The 21,195-nt window shown below is 39.6% G+C and overlaps 1 protein-coding gene across 3 annotated transcripts; it reads left to right on the top strand.

Moving 5' to 3' along the window:
• The first annotated feature begins 1,718 nt into the window (after positions 1–1,718).
• OCIAD2 (OCIA domain containing 2) lies at positions 1,719–16,491 on the top strand. 3 transcript variants are annotated; one of them, XM_014887966.2, is made up of 8 exons: positions 1,719–1,889; positions 5,144–5,283; positions 7,632–7,722; positions 8,526–8,579; positions 10,375–10,422; positions 11,410–11,515; positions 12,757–12,844; positions 15,250–16,491. In XM_014887966.2, the coding sequence occupies exons 2-7, from the start codon at positions 5,224–5,226 to the stop codon at positions 12,836–12,838; spliced, it is 441 nt and encodes a 146-aa protein (XP_014743452.1). In that variant the 5' UTR covers positions 1,719–1,889; positions 5,144–5,223; the 3' UTR covers positions 12,839–12,844; positions 15,250–16,491. The 3 variants fall into 3 exon arrangements, with proteins under 3 accessions (XP_014743452.1, XP_088019468.1, XP_088019467.1); XM_088163341.1 differs by lacking the exon at positions 1,719–1,889 and adding an exon at positions 2,088–2,243; XM_088163342.1 differs by lacking the exon at positions 11,410–11,515.
• The last annotated feature ends 4,704 nt before the right edge of the window (positions 16,492–21,195 follow it).

Raw genomic sequence — 21,195 nt, 5'->3', positions numbered from 1 at the left:
TATGTTCAGTTTAAGCTGGACCAGTTAAGAAGTTATTGGCTGTTAAGTGCTCATTCCACATAAGATTCTCTTGTGTATTGTATTTTTCAGAATAGCATGCAGCCAGTATCTATTAAATAGTTTTAATGTATGTTTTCAAGAATACCTTTTCGATCCCAGGAGGTATTAGATACACTTTCAAGACTTGTTTTAGGACAACATTCTTGCCTAGCCTCCACGTGAAAAGCACATTTTGCAGCAGTAAAGTCTGATCCTCTGGTTTGACAGGCAAGAGTAGGAGAACAGTCTGGTGAAAGGGGCTTCAAGTAGCCAAGACACACGGAAGTTGAAAGATTTTTTTTTGGACTTAAGAAAATTAACTATCATTTATGTTTCTTATAAAACTGAGATGCCAAACTCATGCAAACAGAGGAAGTTTAATGGTGATCTCACAGGCTATTCATTTCATGATAAGCACTGAAGTGTCATATTACCATTTAGCATACTCTACTGAAAACTATTACGTCATGCTGTGAAAGAAAACGAAGCAAAACAATATAGAAACAGAGACCTTTTTCATTAAAATAAAATGCAAAATAAAACTCATGTTTATATTTTTTTGTTTTAGAAAACTTATTCTTAAAGAAAGGTACTGCATTTCTCATTTCAGAGAAAGTGGAACCATTTTTTTCAATATTCCTAGAACAATCCCTCCCACACCCAACTGACATTTTCAGGATAACCTTTTCTTGCAAAATTATTTTTGCTTGATGAAAGTGTCTTTCTTATTTGTTTAATTCTTGTTAATATTAAAATTTATTTATTTACTTACATAAGCATCATACTATTACAATCAAAGTAAATAAGCAATGCTTTTCATTCCAAAATGGTCAAAGTAGAATTTGTTGTTTCTCTTTTAAAGAGCAAGGTTTCATTTCCAGAAAAAATATTTTCAATTTGTAGGACAGATCCCGTATATTGTATGCTGGGCTCCTCCCTGCAAGAAAGACAAGAAGTTACTAGAGAGGGTCCAGTGGAGGCCACAAAGATGATGGGGGGTCTGGAGCATCTCTCTTGAGGAGAGACTGCAGGAGCTGGGCCTGTTTAGTCTAGAAAAGAGAAGACTGGGAGGGTCTCATCAGTGCATATAAATATCTCAAAGGCAGGTGTCAGAGCATGGAGCCAGACCCTTTTTGGCGGTGCCCAGCAACAGGACAAGGATCAGTGTTCATAATTTAAAACACACGAAGTTCCACCTCAACTTGAGGCAGATCGTTCCATTGAGGGTGGCAGAGCACTAAACAGGCTGCCCAGGGAGGTCATGTAATCTCCATTTGTCTAGAGATTCCAAACCCACAGGACAAGTTCCTGTGTCACCTGCTCCAGGTGACTCTCCCTTGGCAGGGGTGTTGGACCACATGACCTCAAGAGGGCCCTTCCAACGCTAATGGCTGTGATTCTGTTACCTTTATTAACACATACCCTTGCTAAAAGAGCTTTCTGAATTTCAGCGGGGAAATCCGAGAACGCGGAATTTTCTTGGCGGGCTCGCTGTTCTCCTACCGGAGCAGCCCACCGGGAGGCGAGGAGCGCTCGTGCGATCCTCGCAAGAGCGAGGAGCCGGGGCGTGAGGGGAGCCGGGCGGGCAAGTGAGGACCCCGGTGACCCCGCGCGCGGCGGGCCGGGAGATGGCGGTGGAACCCCGCAGGCCGGGAGGTGGCGCTGGAACCTCGCAGGCCGGGAGATGGCGCTGGAGCCCGGCGGGCCGAGCGGGTCGGCCCCCGCCCCAGCGCGGCTCAGCCCGGCCCGCGGGCACGCGTGGGCTTCCGGGTCCAGCCGCGCCCGGCCGGGTCAGCCAGCCCATTCCGTTTCCTCCGGCGGGCCGCGGAACGTAAGCGCAGCTGGCGACCGTAAGTGTCGGACACCTCCTGTCTGCGCCAAGGGGCTCCGCGGGGCCGGATTTCTCCGGCGTCACGGCGGGGGAAGGCGGGGGTCGGGGCGCGGCTCTCGGCAGCCGGCCCGGGGCAGGCGGCTGCTGTAGGGCGTGTGCTGCCACAGCCCGGTGGGACTGCTGCCCGTCATTTCAGGAAACACACTGAAATGCTTTAGCGTGGCCAGAGAGGGACAGCGGAGCTGTTGAAGGGTCTGGAGTATAAGTCCTGTTAGGAGCGGCTGAGGGAGCTGCGGGTGTTTAACCTGGAGAAAAGGAGGCTCGGGAAGACCTTATTGCTCTCTACAACCACCTGGAAGGAGGTTGTAGCCAGGTGAGGGTTGGTCTGTTCTCCCTGACGACTAATGACAGGGTAAGAGGACATAGCCTCCAGCTGTGCCAGAGGAAAACATCAGGTTGAACATCAGGAAGAATTACTTCACAAGAAGGATGATGAGACATTGGAAAGGACTGCCCAGGAAGGAGGCGGTGGAGTGGACGTGACACAGTGCCATGGCTCTTACCATGGTTCAACTTTGTGCTTAGTTGACAAGGTGGTGTTCGGTCATAGGTTGGACTCGATGATCGTAGAGGCCTTTTCCAGCCTAATTGGTTCTGTGATACTGTGAAAGAAATACTCTGTGCTGGCCGGGCGTTTGCTGCCTTGGGTGGGGGCACTGAGCATCTGCTGCAGGGCTGAGCAGGCATGGGGCATTCACCAGCCCCGTGCTGCTCTCGGGTTGTTGGTAGGGACCTTGTCACGTACTACCTAGTGCAGCTACTCTGTAGACTCACCTGTGAAATAAGAGCCTGAGTTAAAAACAAAGAGCCCGTTCAGATAGGTATGAAACATCATGTTGGGTCTTGTCATCTCCCCTCTTCCTCACAGTGAAGTGCCTCTAAAATCTTTGGTGAGTGCTGTCTGCCCTGGACATCACAGCCCACAGCGTGGACCAGTTAATCCATGTAATTCTGGCTCCCCCTTCCTTCCCTGAAGTCCTAGAAATTATGGGGTTACCATTCATATTCAGAAGGAAGCTTTTTATTGAAAACACAGTATATGAAGTTGACAATTCTCATATTTGAAAAACTTAGCTATCTTCTTGCATACTGCTTCTTTATCATCCCATTAGAGGTGTTCAAACCGTGAGATTTTTTCAGGAGCCTAGTATTAGAATTTTCTTCTGTAAATTAATAAATTATCCATAGCATTTCTTGTAGAAGACAAGTAAGTTTTTTGAATATTTGATCCTTGCAAACTACATTGATTTAATCTTGCATTATATAGGTATTCCATTAAAACAGAATAATATAATTGGAGAATTCTTCCCAGAATATACACTTAATTGTTACACTAAGAATTACATGTAAGGTTGAGAAAACAGCAGTGAGTATAACAAAATTACAAAGAAGTTACATTTCTTCAGTAAGCAAATGGAAATAAAGTTTTTTTTGGATATGACAGTTGACTTTCCAAGATTCAGGCCTTAAAATATTGGAAAACTTTTACATTCCTCAGATAAGAGATAGCATGTCTGCTGGATCTGTATATTAATAATTCAGTTACATAATATTTTGATGACATCAACTCTGTCTCTTTTTTCATTCTTGCCAGTATAGCTTTCAGCTTTCATGCCATGTGGGAGAAGTACCATGCGGCTGCTTAAGGGGCTAAATATTTTTGGGGTTCTTTATTATGTTCAAGCAGTAGCATAGCTGAATAACTTCTAATTCAGGAGAAACGTGTGCTTGGAGGCCCAATGGCAAACTGCAAATCTTCGTACTCTTAATTTATACCCATTCTTTTTATTTTATTTTATTTTATTTTATTTTATTTTATTTTATTTTATTTTAAAATTTTTTTCTCCTGTGACTCAGCTGTTTTATCGTCATGAAAAAGACAAGCACTTTTAATCTGTTGCAGCAGTTAGAAACTGTTTCCAGTTTTTATTTTTATGCTGCCATCTGCACAAGTAGGCTTTGTGAGTAGATGAGAATAAGAAAACAGATAAGAATAAGAAAATTGGAGTCATTTTTGATTGACACAAACCTCTTTAAAGTTTTATGCATCTTTCTCATATTTTATGTTCTTTTTTTGCATTAAGTGGCAGGAGACTGAGGAAAATTAAATTGCTCACAGATTAAGGAAAATGGTGTAGATGTGTGAGCTTTCCTCATATAATATGGGTTTTCAAACTCACCTTTTTTCAAAGACACAGTGATCATTGTAATTTTTGCGAGTGTCTGAGAATAAAGTGCTGATTGGTGTGAGTGCAATGCTTTATTTAAGTTTTTTTTTACCAAGGTGAGAGGTTATGTTGCTTCTATTATTTAAAAAAGCTTTGCTGTCTGAATATCTAGTGTATGTGAATCAGACATTGCTTAAATTTCGTAGCTGTGTAACTGACCCCAAAATAAGTACAGGAAGTGGTTTATACAGTAATATTATGAATGCCCAAAAACGTTTAGGTCAATAAATTGTTGTATATCTTTTCTATTTGACTCTGCCCTTTGCAGTCACTTTAGCCTTGCTCACTGCCACCATTCTCAGAAGGTATTTTCAGAAAAGCAGAAGTGCCCTCTATGTTAATAAAGTGCCAGACCATGCAGCACACTGCTAGGTAAAAATCACAATTTAGATGTTTGAATTACTCCAGAAAGAAATTAGTTTCCTTCTTGTTTTTCCCTAACAGCGCAGCTCTCAAGCATGGAATATTGCTCTAAAACTCTTCGGAATCTATTTATTCTTTTGTGTAATTTTTTTAAAGAATGTTTATAACTGAATTGGGTTTTTTGGAAATACAGATGTGGTTTGTGATAGGCTTGCCTGGTGGGTCCCATGGAATCCAGGCTTCAGATGATGGCAGTGAGGATAGAAGTAGTGCAGTAATTCTGGACAGTACACTAAAGAGGCTATTTCTTGGACCTGCAATGCATTAAAAAATTAGAAAGGTTTTCAATTACTTGCTTATATTTTAATTTCTTTATGATTGAGCATACTGTGCTAGGTCATGATTCAGCATTTAATTGTAGTTCCTGAATTACCTGTTTAAGTTACACACAACTCTGTGTTGCTGATAGTGTTAAACTCTGCTGTAAACTGTATCAGGTAAGTGGATGCTATCTGCTGTAAAAAATACACTCCTTGCAACCTGTTCATTTTTCTTTCTAGATGAATATTGGACTTGCAAGTATCAGTATGATATCTTGACCTTTTACCTTTGTACCTAGCAGAAAGAGAAGTAGCCAAGCATAAAATAGCAAGCACAGCTTCTGCTGAACAAGAGCAGTAGCAGACTACAAGGAAAGAGACAATGTCTTCTGAAGCAGTCCAACAGGGAAGTCAGACACCTCCAGTAAAACAACCTGGATGGGTAAGCTGCATTTCCTCCCTTATGTTTTGATGTTATTGCTGATGAATAACTGGGATTTTGTCTCAGTTGCTCTTATTGAAGAGAAAAATAGGTGTCTGTTAGCTAATGCGTATAGATGAAGAGAGGAAAGGACAGTGTGTTATTTTTCCTGGTTCACAGAGAGCTAGGAGTTGTGAATCTTAAAGCTCTGATTTATGCCCTGAGTTATGAGCTGGCATAGCCATGGTGTCTGAGTACAAGTCCAGTACAATCTGTCCCCATCAAGTTCTGCATAAACATGCTCAGAAGGGGAGAAGGGAACAGTGTGGCACAAGAATCTGGTCTACAGCTCTACAGAAGATGAACATTCTCCTCTGATAGAGAAATCAAGGAGTTTAAATGCAGTATGACTTTTGCTAACCAGTCACTACCAGAGGGCAGCAATATTGGGCTGATCTGCAAGGAAGGGACGCAAGTGCCAGCAGGGTGGCAGGGGCTGGGGCCTCAGGTACAGGGAGCACAGTACCACAGTACCCAAAAAGAGGAGGACAGCAGATCCAGTGATGTTAACCAGGGTCAGCCTACAGCCAGTTCAGTGACTGCCAGGCAAGTCTGATGCTAAGCCAGCGATCAGGTTAGCAAGGCAAGGTAAGGATCTCCATGGTATACCTACAACACAGTTAAGGCAAGGGCCTGAGCTTGTATGCAGCTCCTGAGCTGAAGGACAGAGGCCCTGGGCAAAGCTTCTTGCTGCTGCCTCTGAGCTTTTCTGTTTTCACAGCAGTCTTAACTCGATGTTACACAACTGTGCCATGTTAGAGCCCAAGTAACTAAACACCTGGCAGGGTGTGTATAAAGATAGAAAGGTTGCAAAGCCTGTTGGTGCACTTGGGGCTCTGACACGAATTTCTTATCTTTCAGTCAGCCTGTTTGTATTTGACTGTATTTACCGTGACCTTGCTCTGAAACCAGTTTGAAGTGGTTCTCTATGGTCTAGAGCAGAGCCAATTCTGTATTGTTCACCCAAGTGGCACCACCATTAACTTCTGTGGGAGCAGTGCTTGAAGAAAGGCTGAGATGTTAATTACCTGGAATATGAAATGTGTGTGGCTGTGGCCAATAAATGCATTTCCTTATTATGGCTATAAAATCATGGATCAGGCAGGCATAAGATGATCCATGTTATAGATGTTGTAGATGAATGTGCTCTTTTTTCCAAGGCATTTCTTGTTCTATGATGTCTAGCTTTTCTTTCAAGAATATGTGTGTTTGAAGATGTTGTGTTTTTACAGAAAAATGTTAAAATTTCAATTAATTTCAACTTAATGACAACTCCTTTCATTCGGCTTTTCTTGCTGAGCACAATGTCATGGTATGGAATTGGAATATCCCTTGGGTCAGCTGTCCCAGCTGTGTCCCCTGCCAAATTCTTCTACACTCCCAGCCAATTTGCTGGTGGGGCAGCCTGAGAAACAGAAAAGGCCTTGACTCTGTGTAAGATCTACTCAGCAGTAATTAAATATCCCTGTATCATGAAGACTGGTTTGGTCATAAATCCAAAACCTAGCACCATACTAGTTACTATGGAGAAAATGAACTCTTGTCCAGTCAAAACCAGTACACCCATTTATCTCATATGTCTGGTAATGACACTTCAAATGCTAACACTGAGTCTTTTCTTAAAGAAAGAAAAATAATCTTCTTGTTTCTACAAGAAGTAGATAGTAGATAGTAGAATGCAAGGGAGAATACTGTCACTTTTTCCTTAAAATTAGAGTGAGTGAAAAAAGAGCTACCTTAAAAAAGTCTGTCGGAGGCATGATTTTTATTAGGGTGAAGCCAGTATTGTTGAGTTCAGTTGATGCCATGGATATATTTAAATGGCTCAGAGAGAAAGTTCTACTAGTGGGGAGTCTGGCAAAATTTATGTTGACCCTCTTTTAAATACTTGCAAAATCTGCTCTTGTTGAACTTCAGTTGACTTCTGTACAGAGCAGAACTTGATTTTTGAAAACTGCCACTCTGCCTTTATTTCCTGTCATTTCTTTCTGGGAGACATAATGTAGCTCATGAGAATGAAATGACTAGCAAATATAAAGCAATATGCTTCTGGGGTAAGAAGCAGCTGGGCAATTTTAGGAAAGTAAAGACTTACAAGATGGATGGTTCAAACTTAAAACCTATGTAGTTCTTTCTGTTTCTGTGTTGGGGTATCAAGATTTCATCCCACTGCTAACAACAGAATAAGCAGTTTTGCTTGGAAATTTTTGTATTTTATTTGTTTTCTAAAGAATTTATCTTCTTTAATTGATTTTTTTTTCTTCCTGTGAGATTAAATTTGGTAAACTAATCCAGGTTTATGCTTTCAGCCAATGTTATTTTGCCCCATCTCCCAAATCCAAGACAAAGAGATTGCAAGGATCCGTAAAGAATGCAAACAGGAAAGTTTCTGGTACAGAGGTGAGTGATCCAAAGTCATTCTTCCCACACTTCCCACACTTCTTGATGTAAGCATGCAAAACTTTCTGCAGAATGCTTTTTTGTTGGAACACTGTTGTAGGTTAACTCTGTCAAGTTAAGATCTGTATTCTTAAAGGTTTAATTGAATTATTTGCATAATTGTTGTATGTAAAGGTAGTTGGATTGAGGTCTTGTTTAATATGAACATTAGCAGTTGTAGAGTTCGTTCTATTCTTGAAGTCCATTATTTCAACCACCTTAGGGATGTTTTACTTTGTTATGTACTTATTCTTGCCTTTGAATGGAAGGCAGGCATGGCTATGTGTCTTCGATTTATGAAATTCTTCCTATGTTAGGACATAAAAAAAGTCAGTGCTTGGTGTTTTACTGCCTTTCCTTCCACACTTTCCGTTTGTATCTAAATTACATATTTTCTGAAAGGAGAATATTGAAAAGGGTTTCAGCATTTCATTGGGGCTACTGACATTACAAGTGTTGCAGTAGTTAAAGGAGATCTACAGATTGTGGAGATACTCAGATTGTGGAGATATATATAAATTGCATTAGCTCCAGATGTTACAGCATGGCTGATGTCTGGCACTGCATGACGACATCTTTGTTTTGAAGAGAACATAATCTGAATGAGCAGATGTAGTAGGTGATTAAGACAGTAGGCAAAATTAATGTTCAGAAATAATGTGTTTAACATTAGAAACAGAAAATATTTAACGTATAAGAGAGTATTTATCAAATACCTAACAAATTTTGGCTGATACCAGCTACTCTTCCTTTCATTTTCACAGCTCTTCCCTTATCTCTTGGGAGCATGCTTGTCACCCAGGGCCTAATCTCAAAAGGTAAAGTTAAAAAAAACATCATTACTGTTTTTCAAGATCAATACCTTCTTGCTCATTACTATCATGGCTATGGTAATTTGATTATTATGTGTACATTGACACAGTCATTCTTTTGCAAGAACATGAACTGAAAAGAAAATTTGCAGATCCAAAGACCAGTGGCTGGATTTTGTCACCGTGATCACATGTACTTGAGTAGAGTCTTCACTGGGGCAGCTCATAGGGGAGAGCATTGTACAACCCAGCAGGGGCATTAGAGTTGGGTACTGTAGCTCTAACTGTTGTTTTATTTGAAAATGCTGGCAATGTTTTTAGAGTGACCATGTATCGATATGACTACAGCTTTGGTGCAAAGGAACAAGGAGTACTGCCAAAGTGAGGAGACAGAGAGCTTTCTGTAGAGATAGCTCACGATCTGCAGGCTAACACAAAAGAAAATTGTATTCTATTTATGTGGGGGATGAGCCTGGTTCTACACATGGCACGTTCAGTTTGCCTGCTGGGGGGTCTTAACTATGGTTAAGTTGTGTTGGTGTTTTGGGGAAAGAGTGAGGGGCATCCACCTTGAAGTCTGCTAAGCTATATCACAAGAGGCAGATGTGGGTTCCCTATTCCATCCTTGACCTATGAGCTTATAGGGAGACAGGGAGGGAAGGAGTGTGTCAGAGAAGGGTGAGCTGTGATAGGAAGGTCACTGGGGCTGTCTCTGTAGCTAACATGCCAGCCTCTGGCACGAGGTGCTCTTCTCAGTTTCTGCTCGTTGTACTTGGATGTTTCTGATCAGCTGTGAAATAACAAATGCCCTTATTAAATAATTATTACTATGTGTCAACAATTGGAGGGGGGGTGATTAGAAACAAACAACACTTTTGTTCCTCCCTCCCCGAGAGACCCAATATAAAATTGCATAGATCACAGTGGGCAAAGGTCCTTGTGCTTAGCACAGGCTGAATACTTCTCTGTCTAAATACTTTCTTCCAATGGCTGCACACAGTACCCGCCTCTAGAACATGTTGGAGCTTCTAAGCCTCATTATTACTGTCTGAATGCATGTGACAGTGCAACCAGTGTTCATTTCCCTTCCCTTTGCCATGGTAATCTTGCTGTGTGGAGCCCTCCTCCATAGCATGGCATTCCTTTGCCAGACACATAGTTCTCAGAGGAATACTAGTTTCATCTCCCGAGATTAACTGGTGGAATGTGGATTTTGGTGGAAAAGCTAAAGATAATTTTTTGCTTTTCTTGTTTAGCACACTGTGTTCTCTTATAGGCCAAAATGTGTGATCTTTCCTCTCTAGAGGAGAAGGCTAGATACCAGTAGTACACTTTTAATTGATAGCCACAAAAAGCTACCAAAGAGCAGTTTTATCCTACTTATGACAGCACAAGGAGCTGGACACTATGTAAGAGATTTAATTTTGCTATTTTATATGCAGGGTTGGTTTGTGCTGAAACATAAGCCACCATCACTTCCTCTGCAGTGCTGCAGGTGTCACCAGTGGGAAACATGCTGCTTTCATGTTGGTTTATACTCTGAACTCCTGCCTGTACTGAATCCTGCAAAGTCCAGATTCTCTTCCTCCTATGACTCTAGGCTGCCCCAAAAGATATGCACTATGAACTAGTGGAATAGAAATGTACTATGTACATTTCTGATGTACTGAAAATCTGAGTTAGTGGACTTCATACCATCCTCACCTTAAGAAATGAAAAAGCTGTAGGAAAATTAGTGCCCTGGTTTTGAGTGCTAGTGAGTTCCTCAAGTGAGTAAGCTTTCTATTTCCTTTTATTGTAGGCATTTTCTCAGCAAGCCCAAAATTTGGTCCATACCCCAAGATGGCAGGTAAGTTGTATCCAATTCTAAAATGAAAGAAAATGTTCTTTATGGACAATATGCAGATCTTAGATGCACCTCTCTGAATTTCTTTTCAAAAAGTTTAATTTTTTGGAATTTATATGTTACCCCAGCAGATCAGGAAATCAGATTTCTGATGTGTTTAAAAATAAATGTACAAAACAAGATTCTTTTAATGTAAATATAAGTAGCAGCTTACATTTATGTATGCAATCTCTCAAATTGGTATAAACTCTAGTCTCCACTTTTGTTTTATAAATTATATCAGCTTCACTGATGCTTGTGCACAACTTACACTATGGAAAAAGTCACAATACTATAATATAAAAAATAGTATGGTCGTTTTCATGTGTTTATTTGATTGATCTCAACTGTCTAATTCAGAACCATGGATTGACAAAGAAAACAAATAGAAGCACAGAAACTTTAGTACAGTGAAGTGGCTCGTAAATGACAAGAAATTTAATTGATTCCCTCTTCAGCAGAAATTCAGCAGGAAATCAAGGACATTGAAATAGTCTTTTATTCTGACTCTAGTGAGTGAAAACCACAGTGCAACAATATGGCAAGCTGATGTTCTAGATTCTTAGAAGGCCAGAGAAGTTGGTGTTAAAAGTGTGATCATTAGAAGTAAACCAAGGTGTGCAATCAAAGGCAAGAACAATTAGTGCTAACATCATGAATTAATTTTATTTTCTATAATCTGTTTCTCTAAATAATGTATCCTTTTCCTGTAGGCAAGAATATTATATCCTTTTTCTGTATCAATTATTTTGGACCAGTTGCTCTCTCATGATAGGTAACCAGTTTTCAGTAGTTACTGAATTCACCCTATAAACCCTGTATAACTTCACATGTGTTTGTGACATGTTCTGAGATGTGGTATACCATTTGCTATATGATTAAAATGGGGCCAATAGCACACTCCTGATTTGAGCTGTTGTATTAACAATATTTTGTTATCTGTCTCTATAGTTGCCGGTGTCTTGGGTTTTGTCATTGGAAAGATGTCATACATGGGAGAATGCCAAAAAAAGTTTCAGAAAGTTGGTATTACACCATTTTGTCCAAAACAAAAAAGGTCTGTGTTAATTTAAATTATTAAGCCTAGATAAAAAAAATTTAAAAAAAATTATATGCAGCAAAACTATGAATTTAAATTCTGTGATTTGATCCTGAGGTACTAGTCATAGTCTTGGGCTAGATACTGCAGTACTAAAAAACTACTACACATTCTTCAGAAAATGCAAATTAAACTCATTGTAATACCTGTTACTAGGATATCCGTGATTTAAATTAAATTATTGTATACTTTTAGGTGTGATGTGACAACAGTAACTCATTCTCTATTCATCTAGTATCATACTGCTAAGATTGTCCATGTTATCACCTTGATCCTTTGAGCCTTCCTTTGGAACATACCTCAGGCCAAATATGCTACAGATTTTTTTTGTAATGTTCTCATATTTTAACAACAATGTCAATCTCAACCCATATTCCAACCTCCCTCTCCTCTATGGCTTTGCCCAATGTCATGCTGTTGTGCCAAACCATGAGGAGTGCAAATGAGAGGGTGCTTTGTCCACCTGGCACCTCTAACCATAGAACAGATCTCAATGGTTGACTTGTGTCACCTGGCACCTCCATGTTTTAGTCATTGTTTTCTCAGTCTCACATAAAGTCCTCCTTCACATCAAATCAGACTCTGGCTTCCTTCTCAGCTCCTCCTTCAGCTGCCTGTTATACTCTCCATTCTCAATATGGCTTCTGGTACAAAGCATTTGCTCACAAAACGCATTCCAAAAATCCTGTCCAAAAAATCATTCTCCTTTGTCTGTCCACATCTTTCCCCAGACCAGCATGAGCTTTTCTGCCTAGAAAAATGCCTGACTGATAATGGGAAGCTCCTTCATTGTTCATCTATTTCTCTTCTTGTATTCTCCCCACACACAACAAAGTATATACTTGGTATTACACAAAATGTTACACACCTTACTCCTAGCTCAGTTTGCTCACAGGTACAATGTCAAGTACTGTCTTTTGCTGCTTGGAAAATCCTGTTATATTTTGGCAATTGCTAGAAGGAGTACTTAATACTAATTAATGAGTATTTATTGGCTGAGACATTTACATGTCGTATTTTGTCATTTATATCCCATATTACAAAAATTAATATAGGGGAATATATTAATATATACATTAATATAAGGGAATATAGGCAAAAGATTATTTCTTCAAGAACTTTTGCCATCATGTTAAATGGTTGTATTAGAAGAAATCCAACAAAACTCTTCAATGTGTTGTTTGCTTTCAATATTATAGGCAGTGCCATCATGTCTGCAAAGAATGTAAAGCAAAACTGGGATCGAATGAGAAAGAAGGTTCAGGTCCTTCAGCATCTTAGTCCCAGGTAGGCAACCTTGTGGTTTTTTTTTTTTTTTTTAATTCATGTTGTTTTCTATGTTGAATTATATTCTTTTGAGCAATATTGTGAAAATCACATATTTTAATAATGGATCAAAATCCAAGGAAATATTCTGTATCTGTAATTTCTGGTTAACTTTTGTTTCTTAATTTTTACATTACATAACTTTTGTGCTAAGTTTAAATCCCCCATCTTTGAGGAATTTTTCCTTTAGCTGTAGCTGACTATTGCTCATTTACCTAAGTGGAATTAATTTGGATTGACTGCTGTATTAAAACAAATACAACTCCTTTCAATTTCCAGCTTGTTTTACTTAAGAATCAAATAATTATGGGTTATGTTGATATTTAGAAATACATCGAAATATTGGGAACTAGAAGCAGACAGAACTGGGTGTGGATTTTTTGCATTCAGTACTACAATTTGGCTAGAGCCTTAGTGGGGTAGCGTAATAGTGTTGCAAGAGCAGTCTGCTGTGGTGGGGCAGGGGACATGGCTCATGTGGCGTTCTCACCCCAGAAAGGGGGCAGTTCCCCCCGTGAAAAAGGAGGGTTTACAGGGTAGAAGGTAGGGGAGTGTTTAAAAGGACTTGCACTCTATGAAAAACAGGCCAGCAGTTAGGTTTTTTAAGAATGCTTTCACACTTTCTGCTTGTGGTAAGCTGGCCTACATTTCTCACAAGCAGGAGAATGTGTGAAAGTGTTTGCAAATAGCTTGGCTGCCTGCAAGAGAGGAGAGCAGAGGGCCTGTTTGAAACCCTGCCATTGGAGTTTGTAGCTAAGAACAGAAGTCTGACGCAGAAATCGTTGGATTGAGTCTAGCATATATTATGTAGGAATTTAGACAAGGATATTGGTAATGGTCCCCTTCTTACTCTGAAGTGCATGCCCACAGACAGTCTGTAAGGAAGATTATCCTATCAGAACCTATTTACTTGCCCAGCAGAGAGATTTTGATGGACTTTTACATGCAACAATACGTTGTGGCAGTGAGGATTGAAAAGAGTTTTCAGAGTCCTTAAAGAAGTCATTAGAATGAAGTCCTGATTTTAATCAGCTTTGCCACTGGTTCAGCATTTTATATCAAGTGCTGCAAGCACTCAGCCACTAGCAGAAAATGCACTTTGGCTTAGGCTCACCTAATAGGGTTGTGCCAAAAGAAGCAGTGCTTCTCTTGTGCCAGCTATAGAGATTGTGAAGTGAGCTCGCCCTCCAGACCAGCTCTCTGCTCTAGTTTGGTACAAGAACAGGGGTAAAAAATTCCCCAAAACTTTCTGAAGGGTTTCTTGCTAGTGCCAGCATGAAGGAGGGAGTGAACCAGACTTAGATAACTCTGAATAAAAAACACTCTAAATCTATTAGCACCTATGAGCTTAATTAACCTCTTGCAATATTGTGCTGATTAACTGCTTTTGAAGATTTTGTCTTAAACAAATGCTTATGTAGGCTCACTTGTTTCAAATAAGGACCTCCAAAGCATATTTAATTGAGAATGGTCACTTACTAGCAATTACTTGTGTAGAGGAATCAAATATTTATTGTGGGATTTACCTCTGCTGTTTGTCAGAACTGCAGCTTGCTGAACCTTCAATCCAAACACATTTTATTTTTCAGCTTTCCTCTGTGAGCTGACAATATTTTTTCTCGTGTGCAAGTACCAATTAGCTTTAAATACATTCCAAATTGTCTCAAATACAAAGGAGCCTTGCAGCTTTTTGAGGGGAAAAACACAGGACGCCACAGGCCCCTTTCCTTGTTTTCTTCCTGTAATGGGTCCTGAAATTTTTGCTATGGAACCTGTTCCCTGCCTCAGCTCATATGTTCATCAAAGACCTTGATTGCTGTACATTTTACCAGCAGCTTAGGTCGTCTTCTTTGGTTTTTAGAAGGGCTTGAAAGCTTAATCAGAAACTTAGTTTGAAAACAAATGTGTGGTAAGTGTATTTCTTTCAAGTTCTAAATGCTGTAATGAAAAAGCCATTATATTTGGGCCAGTATGGTATTTTGAATTTGCCAGAAATCAGTTTTGATGGACAGGTTTTAGAAACTTAAGAAAACCAGTACTGTAAACATGTTGTTTCCTGTATTGTTAAATATCTTCTGTGTTTCAGTAAAGCTTCTTAATTTAGCATGCTGTGCTCTAACAATATGCAGACTCCCTGCTGAGCACATCTTGCTACTATGCATGCCAAGCATATAGTGCAAGCTCTGGTAGTACCTAGGAGGACCACCCAGATAAAATTGTATTCACATTTAGGAGTACAAAGGTAATGTCTATTATCCTAAGGGATTCTGGAATGTTCTCAGAGAAATCACCAAGAAGTTCCACGTTTCACATTGAAAGCAAGGTGGCACTCACATAAGTAACTGGTCCTTTTATTCTGTTTACAGATGTGGTGAACATGATAAAAACCTTATGGACTATCTTCTTTCAAGGCACTTTCCTGAAGATTAGAAATAATAATTTTGTGATGCTGTCTCTTAGATTTGGTATAAACTGATTTATTTGAAATAGTTGCATATTGTTAGACAGTTCTTTTGTACTAAATACCAGCTTTTTGAAATGCACTTTTTGAAATACACTCCTCTCTTTCAGCATGTGTTGGTTTATTTTCCTCTCTCCAGTGCAATTTAGCTCTTAGTGCTGAAAAATTACATTTGTCTATTGTATTTAGATGCTAGCAATACTTTGTGTAAGTATTATGGTGGAATGTTTGTCCATGTCAAATGGAAAGGGTGTGAGGATGTTAAAATGGTTTTCACAGTGAAGCAGCTGTTCAGTCTCTGAGCTGACCCCTTGGTTATAGAGTACTTCAAGACTACCAAATTCAGGGTGTTGTCAGACTGCAGTTACTGTGCTGAACCAACTTCCCATAAGCCAGTTTTACACAACGGTCTGCTTTGGCAGGGATACCAAAAGTGTGTGCCACATTCATGGACAAGAACACATAATATTTTGGAACAGTTTATGGTTGCACAAAATCTGAGGCCACAAGATGCTGATAAAAATACAAACCTACATGGCACATGCTCTCTACAAACAGCAGGACACACAATCTCCCTTGAAACATCTCAGGAAGTCAAAAGCAGGCACTTCCCCTAAACACAGTGATGGCTTTCACAGGAAATAAATGCACAGCTACTGAAAAGTTTGGGCTTCGGTGTCAGTTGATGAAGACTGTCTTCTGTGGGTTTTTTCTGTTTGCTTTTATACTATGCCTATGGTTAGTGCTCCTCTTTTGAACTAGCTTCTGTGGGCATCTTTACCTGGACACAAAGAAATTCTGCAAGCAAAATATATAGTGTGAAAAAGTATAATGTAACTATTAAGTGGTCAGTAAACACACAAGACATTCTGGATTTGACAGAGTGATTAGACTGAATACTCAAATCCCCTGATAAAGCACTTGGATAGCCTTTTCTAGCCAAGCAGCCACCAGGCAGAAGGGGAAGAGTTAGACTGACTAGCCTCCCTGCTCTTTTCTTTACTATATGGTTTTATATTTTTCTTCTTAGTGTTTAGCCTCTTGAATTCTTGAGCTACTAAGAACCCCTGAACTTTGCTTTAAATGTAATTTTGATTATTTTTTACTTTAAATTATTTTTCTGCAATAAATATACTGAGGTATAAAATTTCTTGTCTCCTTTTTTCCTAACTTTGTTTCCATACTTTGCAAAAGGCTGATTAGCTATTTGTGTGGATCTAAGTTCATGAGTTACTGTGATACAAATACGAGAAAAGGCAGTTTGTGAATCTGAGATGTATTAGCACTAAATATATGCATATCAAAGGAAAAAGGAGCACACTTAATGGGCAAACTGTTTTTTGGAGGTCTTTAAAAGCAGCTGTTTTGTAGTAATCATGTGCTATTTAATGAGCTAATCTTTGTTAGCCATTACTATTGTGCATTCCATATAAGCAGGTTAAAAATTTTATTTTTAATTGAAGCAGAACTTGAATACATTGAATTTAGGGGTGACCTATCAAAAAGAGGAAAAGATTTGAGGTAATCAGTTGATTCTTTAATAAGAAAGAAGAAGAGGTCTCCAGGAGGAAAAACAGTTGACCTTGCAAAGGTAAACTAAACTTTTCTTAGTGTTTTCTTACACTGATAATAGGCTGTATGTTCCCCTTTGGCAGAAGATGTTAGGAAAAGGCTAAAAAAATCCAATGAACTTACACAGCTTCCTGTGAGTCATTTGTATCTGGAAAGGTGAACTTGTTTTCTTCACTCAGAGAGAAGGCAGTTCAACTGTATGCTTAGGCATATCACAGTTTAGGTGAAGTCCACATACTTAAAATCAGGACACAAAATACCTCCTTCAGCTGCAATACATAGAGTGAGTAACTGTATATAAGCCTCTATGCACTTTAGGAAATTATGGAGAAAGGGTGCAAGAGGAAAGTTACAGTGATGTTAACCTCAAACAACTGCAATAGACTGCTTATCTTTGTAGACTTTTGTATTAGCTGTTGGCATTCATTTTACAAATATGGTATTCACTCCAAATTTTTTTAAAAAGTGTTTTAGAAGAGAAAGCAATTACAGATTGAAAACAGCACATTCCTGTTTAAATCCTTAAGTGGACTCTAGATAAGCCAGCTGGTCTATAATTCTCTTCTAAAACTGGGAATGAAAGGGACATGAAAGCTCACTACCCAGGTTTTCATAAATCCCCATCAGAAACAAGATTTGGGGCTTATTTTATTGCATTTTTGGAGAAGAATGAGAGAATAGGGCATGCTATGCAACAACAGATAATAGGAGGGGAGAGCTCTGGAGTGAGCTGGTAAGAAGAGAGCAGGTTCTGGGGCAGGATTTACAACAGAAGCACGCTGCATCAGGCCCTGTGGAAATACAAAGTGGCAGCAACACTAAATTGGGAGCAACAGCCCGTTCCTCATGTCCATTTCCAACACTGAAAGAGCTGCTGGTAATTTGTCCCACTCACCCAAATCGTTTTTAGCATCACACACAAAAAAAATGCATTTGAGAGGACAAAAAAAAGGGATCCAACTTCTGACATCAGTATTGCAGTAGTTCCACATCTTTGAAATACTAACCCACTTGTACATTGTATGGGTATGGAGAGTTTTTTGTTTTGTTTGTTTGGGGATTTTTTCCTAATAAGTCCCTCAAAAAATAAGGTTCTCCAGGAAATAGATGAGACTTCCCAAGGCTGTTTAAAATATAGAATGCCTGAGAGGGCATTTGGGGACATGTTAGGGAGCATCTGGTCAATAATGAAACAGATAATCTGACAAAAGAAAACAAGTGTTTCTTGATGATAAAATTACAGAACTAGGAAAAAAATCTTCATATGAGAGGCTGTCTAATAAGCTACATGCAGAAATAATCATGCAGAAAAATATTAACTGCATCACACAGTTGGTTTTAAATTACTTTGACTTATTCAGTACAGGGACCTGGGAGTCATTTTGCATAGTTGCAAGACATAGGATCAGTGGTCTATGACAGCCAAAAGGCAAGTAGAACATTACTAATTCCCAGGGAAAAAACGGGGAAAAAATAGATTTTTACTACAGAGCAATTCTATGGCATGCCCTCGTTTTAAATATTATGGTGCTTTCAGTGCATCTCAGAAATTGTACAACACAGAGAAACAGGAGAAAGAAAAAAAAAGAATGCTCAGAAATACAAAGTAGTTTCAAGAGATCTGGCAACACACTTTCCAGGCTGAAAACATCTCAAGGTGAGGAATACTATGTCTGTAGAAGAGTGAAAGGTGAATAGGGAGCAAGTAATTGCTGTTTTTGTGAAATCAAAGTGCATCAGCACTCTGTGAAATCAGATTTAAACCAAACAGAAAAGCACAATTTACACAGCAACAATTCATCAGTATCCTGTGGCATTCTTGCCACAGGATATAGTAAAAGCAAACAAAACAGCTTCAGGAGACATGACCTACACAGAGACTTGGCTGCATTTGCATGATCCAAATGCAGCCTTTGTGTCAGGAAATTGTGCAGCTCTGATCAATGAAGGACAGGAGTGGGCACCAGCGAAGATCTCCTTCCAGAAGGATCACTAGCCAGTGTGGGACACGGGGTGACCATCATGGTGATGTTCATATTCTTACAGCTATTGAAAAATGAAGTTAAGAGTCTTGCCAAATGAACTAAACTCCAGGTAGGTCGTATCTAGAAATGGAGACTGAAACATTTTCATGTGCAGAGAGCACCAGATTCATGATTCCTGAGAAAACACACCGTTAAATTATTTTTATTACAGTATAGCGACTTCCTCTGCAGATAAAGGATGAAAAAGAACTACGGGTGGTAATGGACACGTCTCCCATTGTCTTTAGCATTCAGACTGTTTGGAGAGAAATGGCACTTCCAACTTCTTGCATAGAAAAACTCCACTTACCTGAACTTTGAATTGTTTCTTCTCACCTGTGAGCATTTTGACCTTTCTGCAGCCTGTGCTCAGGCACATCAGCAAGCTCAGTTATTCCAAAGCAAGAGATCTTTAATACTTCCTCCCAGAGGCACATTTTAAACCTGTCCTTCACTCAGCCAGCTGGAGGCTGAGATCTGCCAGGGCTGGGCTGGACATGCCCAAGCATACTTCCTTCTACACTGTCACATCTGTAATACTTACAGGAAACCCTTCCCAGCAGCAAACGCTTGCCGTTTACTCACTCCCGTTCTCCAGGAGACCGTAGTGCCGTGTTGCTCTGAGCCGTGCCAGGCACGGAGCCTGCCCGTGTCTCATGCCCAGCTGGCAGCTGTGGCCGGCGGCCGCCGCAGCTCAGAGCAGCTCCGGCAGCCCGGCTTCCCCTGCTCTGCGCCGCTCCGCTCCTCCCGGAACTCCACCGGTTAATTAAGATTAACAATTGTATTTAAGGTACCAAATTAAGACAAAAAAATTATTTATCTCGGCAGGTATTAGATTTATGCAGAAACTAACTTTAGCTTCATAATTAAAATACAAATCTAATGCACTAGAAACGTGCTTCCTCTGTGGGTTAGTAGGAGTAGAAAAAATTGTGTATCATTCTGTGTAAAGAATGAATTGAAAATTTTGGGGTTTAGAAGTTGTTCATCCTAAAAATGTCATCAGTGAGCAACTGTAAAAACAGCAACACAAAAGATATAGACTATGAATTTTTAAGTTTTGGCAAAGTAAATCTAACTCTCCATTTCTCCTTCATCTCAAGATTTTTTTATCCTTTCAAGGATAAGTGAAAATTCTATTTGATTTCATATCTCTTGTATCAGATGACTGTACAGTGTCTTTATCTTATAACCTTTGTTTGCTTACTGCAGCATCACATTATGAAAGTAGCTCATACCAGGCTCTTGCGTATTAGTTTTGACAGTATAAACTCGAGGCATATGTGTGTCCAAGCCTGCATTGGCTGTGCTGGACTAACACAAACCCAGGGCAAAGGTCTGAAATGGTAACGGGATGCAAATTGTCCCAGTTGTTGTCTTGAGATTAAAACCCAAGGATTTGTGGATTTCTACTAACAACTTAATAGGAAACTAAATTGCAAAAAGTAAAAGGGTATTTTTAGACCTCCTGTTTCATGTAAGAGATTACAGAGAACTATTCTGGTTGTGTCCCAGGAAGATTGGGTTGCAAGCAAAGCCTTCTTATGGCAGGTCTGGTGTGGTTATGGGAGCCAAGGAGCTGAGCTGGACATGCTCCTGCAGCTGGGCAAGGTCCTCACTCAGGGCCATTAAGAGTCCCCCATGAGGAGAACAAACAGGTCTTTCAGCTTCCAGCAAACAGTGGACAAGTGAGGATTTCTTCTTGAATCTCAAGGAGGCAAGAAAGTTGTGGGTTCAATCTGGAATACTAATGATCGCCCCAGGTTCCCGCAAATCTGCTTAGCTTTCATTAATCAAATCAAATAAAAAAATCAAATCAAATCACTTTTAATTTACTTTTCCATGTAGCTGTGTTCCAAACAACTTCAGTAGGAAAAAAACTCTGCAAAGGTCAGATTAGTACCTACTTGGGGTTCTAAACATGCCTATTAATTTGGGAAAACACAGAAACATTGAGGACCAGGCTTTTTTGTAGCATTACCAGCGATAAAAGAGCTGAGGCACATTTTTGCAACCCTCTTCTCTCTGTTCGTGTCAGTTAGTAACAATGAACTTGGGGATAATGCTACTAGCTCCTTTAAACTGGCCTGCTTATTTTTAAGTTTTAAGAAATTGTGGAATTTTATAAGGGCTTTTAAAGAAACATTCACAGTGAAGCATTCTGATTCCTTTCCTGGTGTTTGACTTAAGGTATAAAAGTTAATTTTGAAATGTTATTTTTAATTTGAGGAAGAAAATTTATTTAGCTGTACAGT

The sequence above is a fragment of the Sturnus vulgaris genome, chromosome 4, assembly GCF_052056855.1.
Source record: "Sturnus vulgaris isolate bStuVul1 chromosome 4, bStuVul1.hap1, whole genome shotgun sequence".
Classification (NCBI taxonomy): Eukaryota; Metazoa; Chordata; class Aves; order Passeriformes; family Sturnidae; genus Sturnus; species Sturnus vulgaris.
This window is presented reverse-complemented; position numbering and strand designations above follow the sequence as displayed.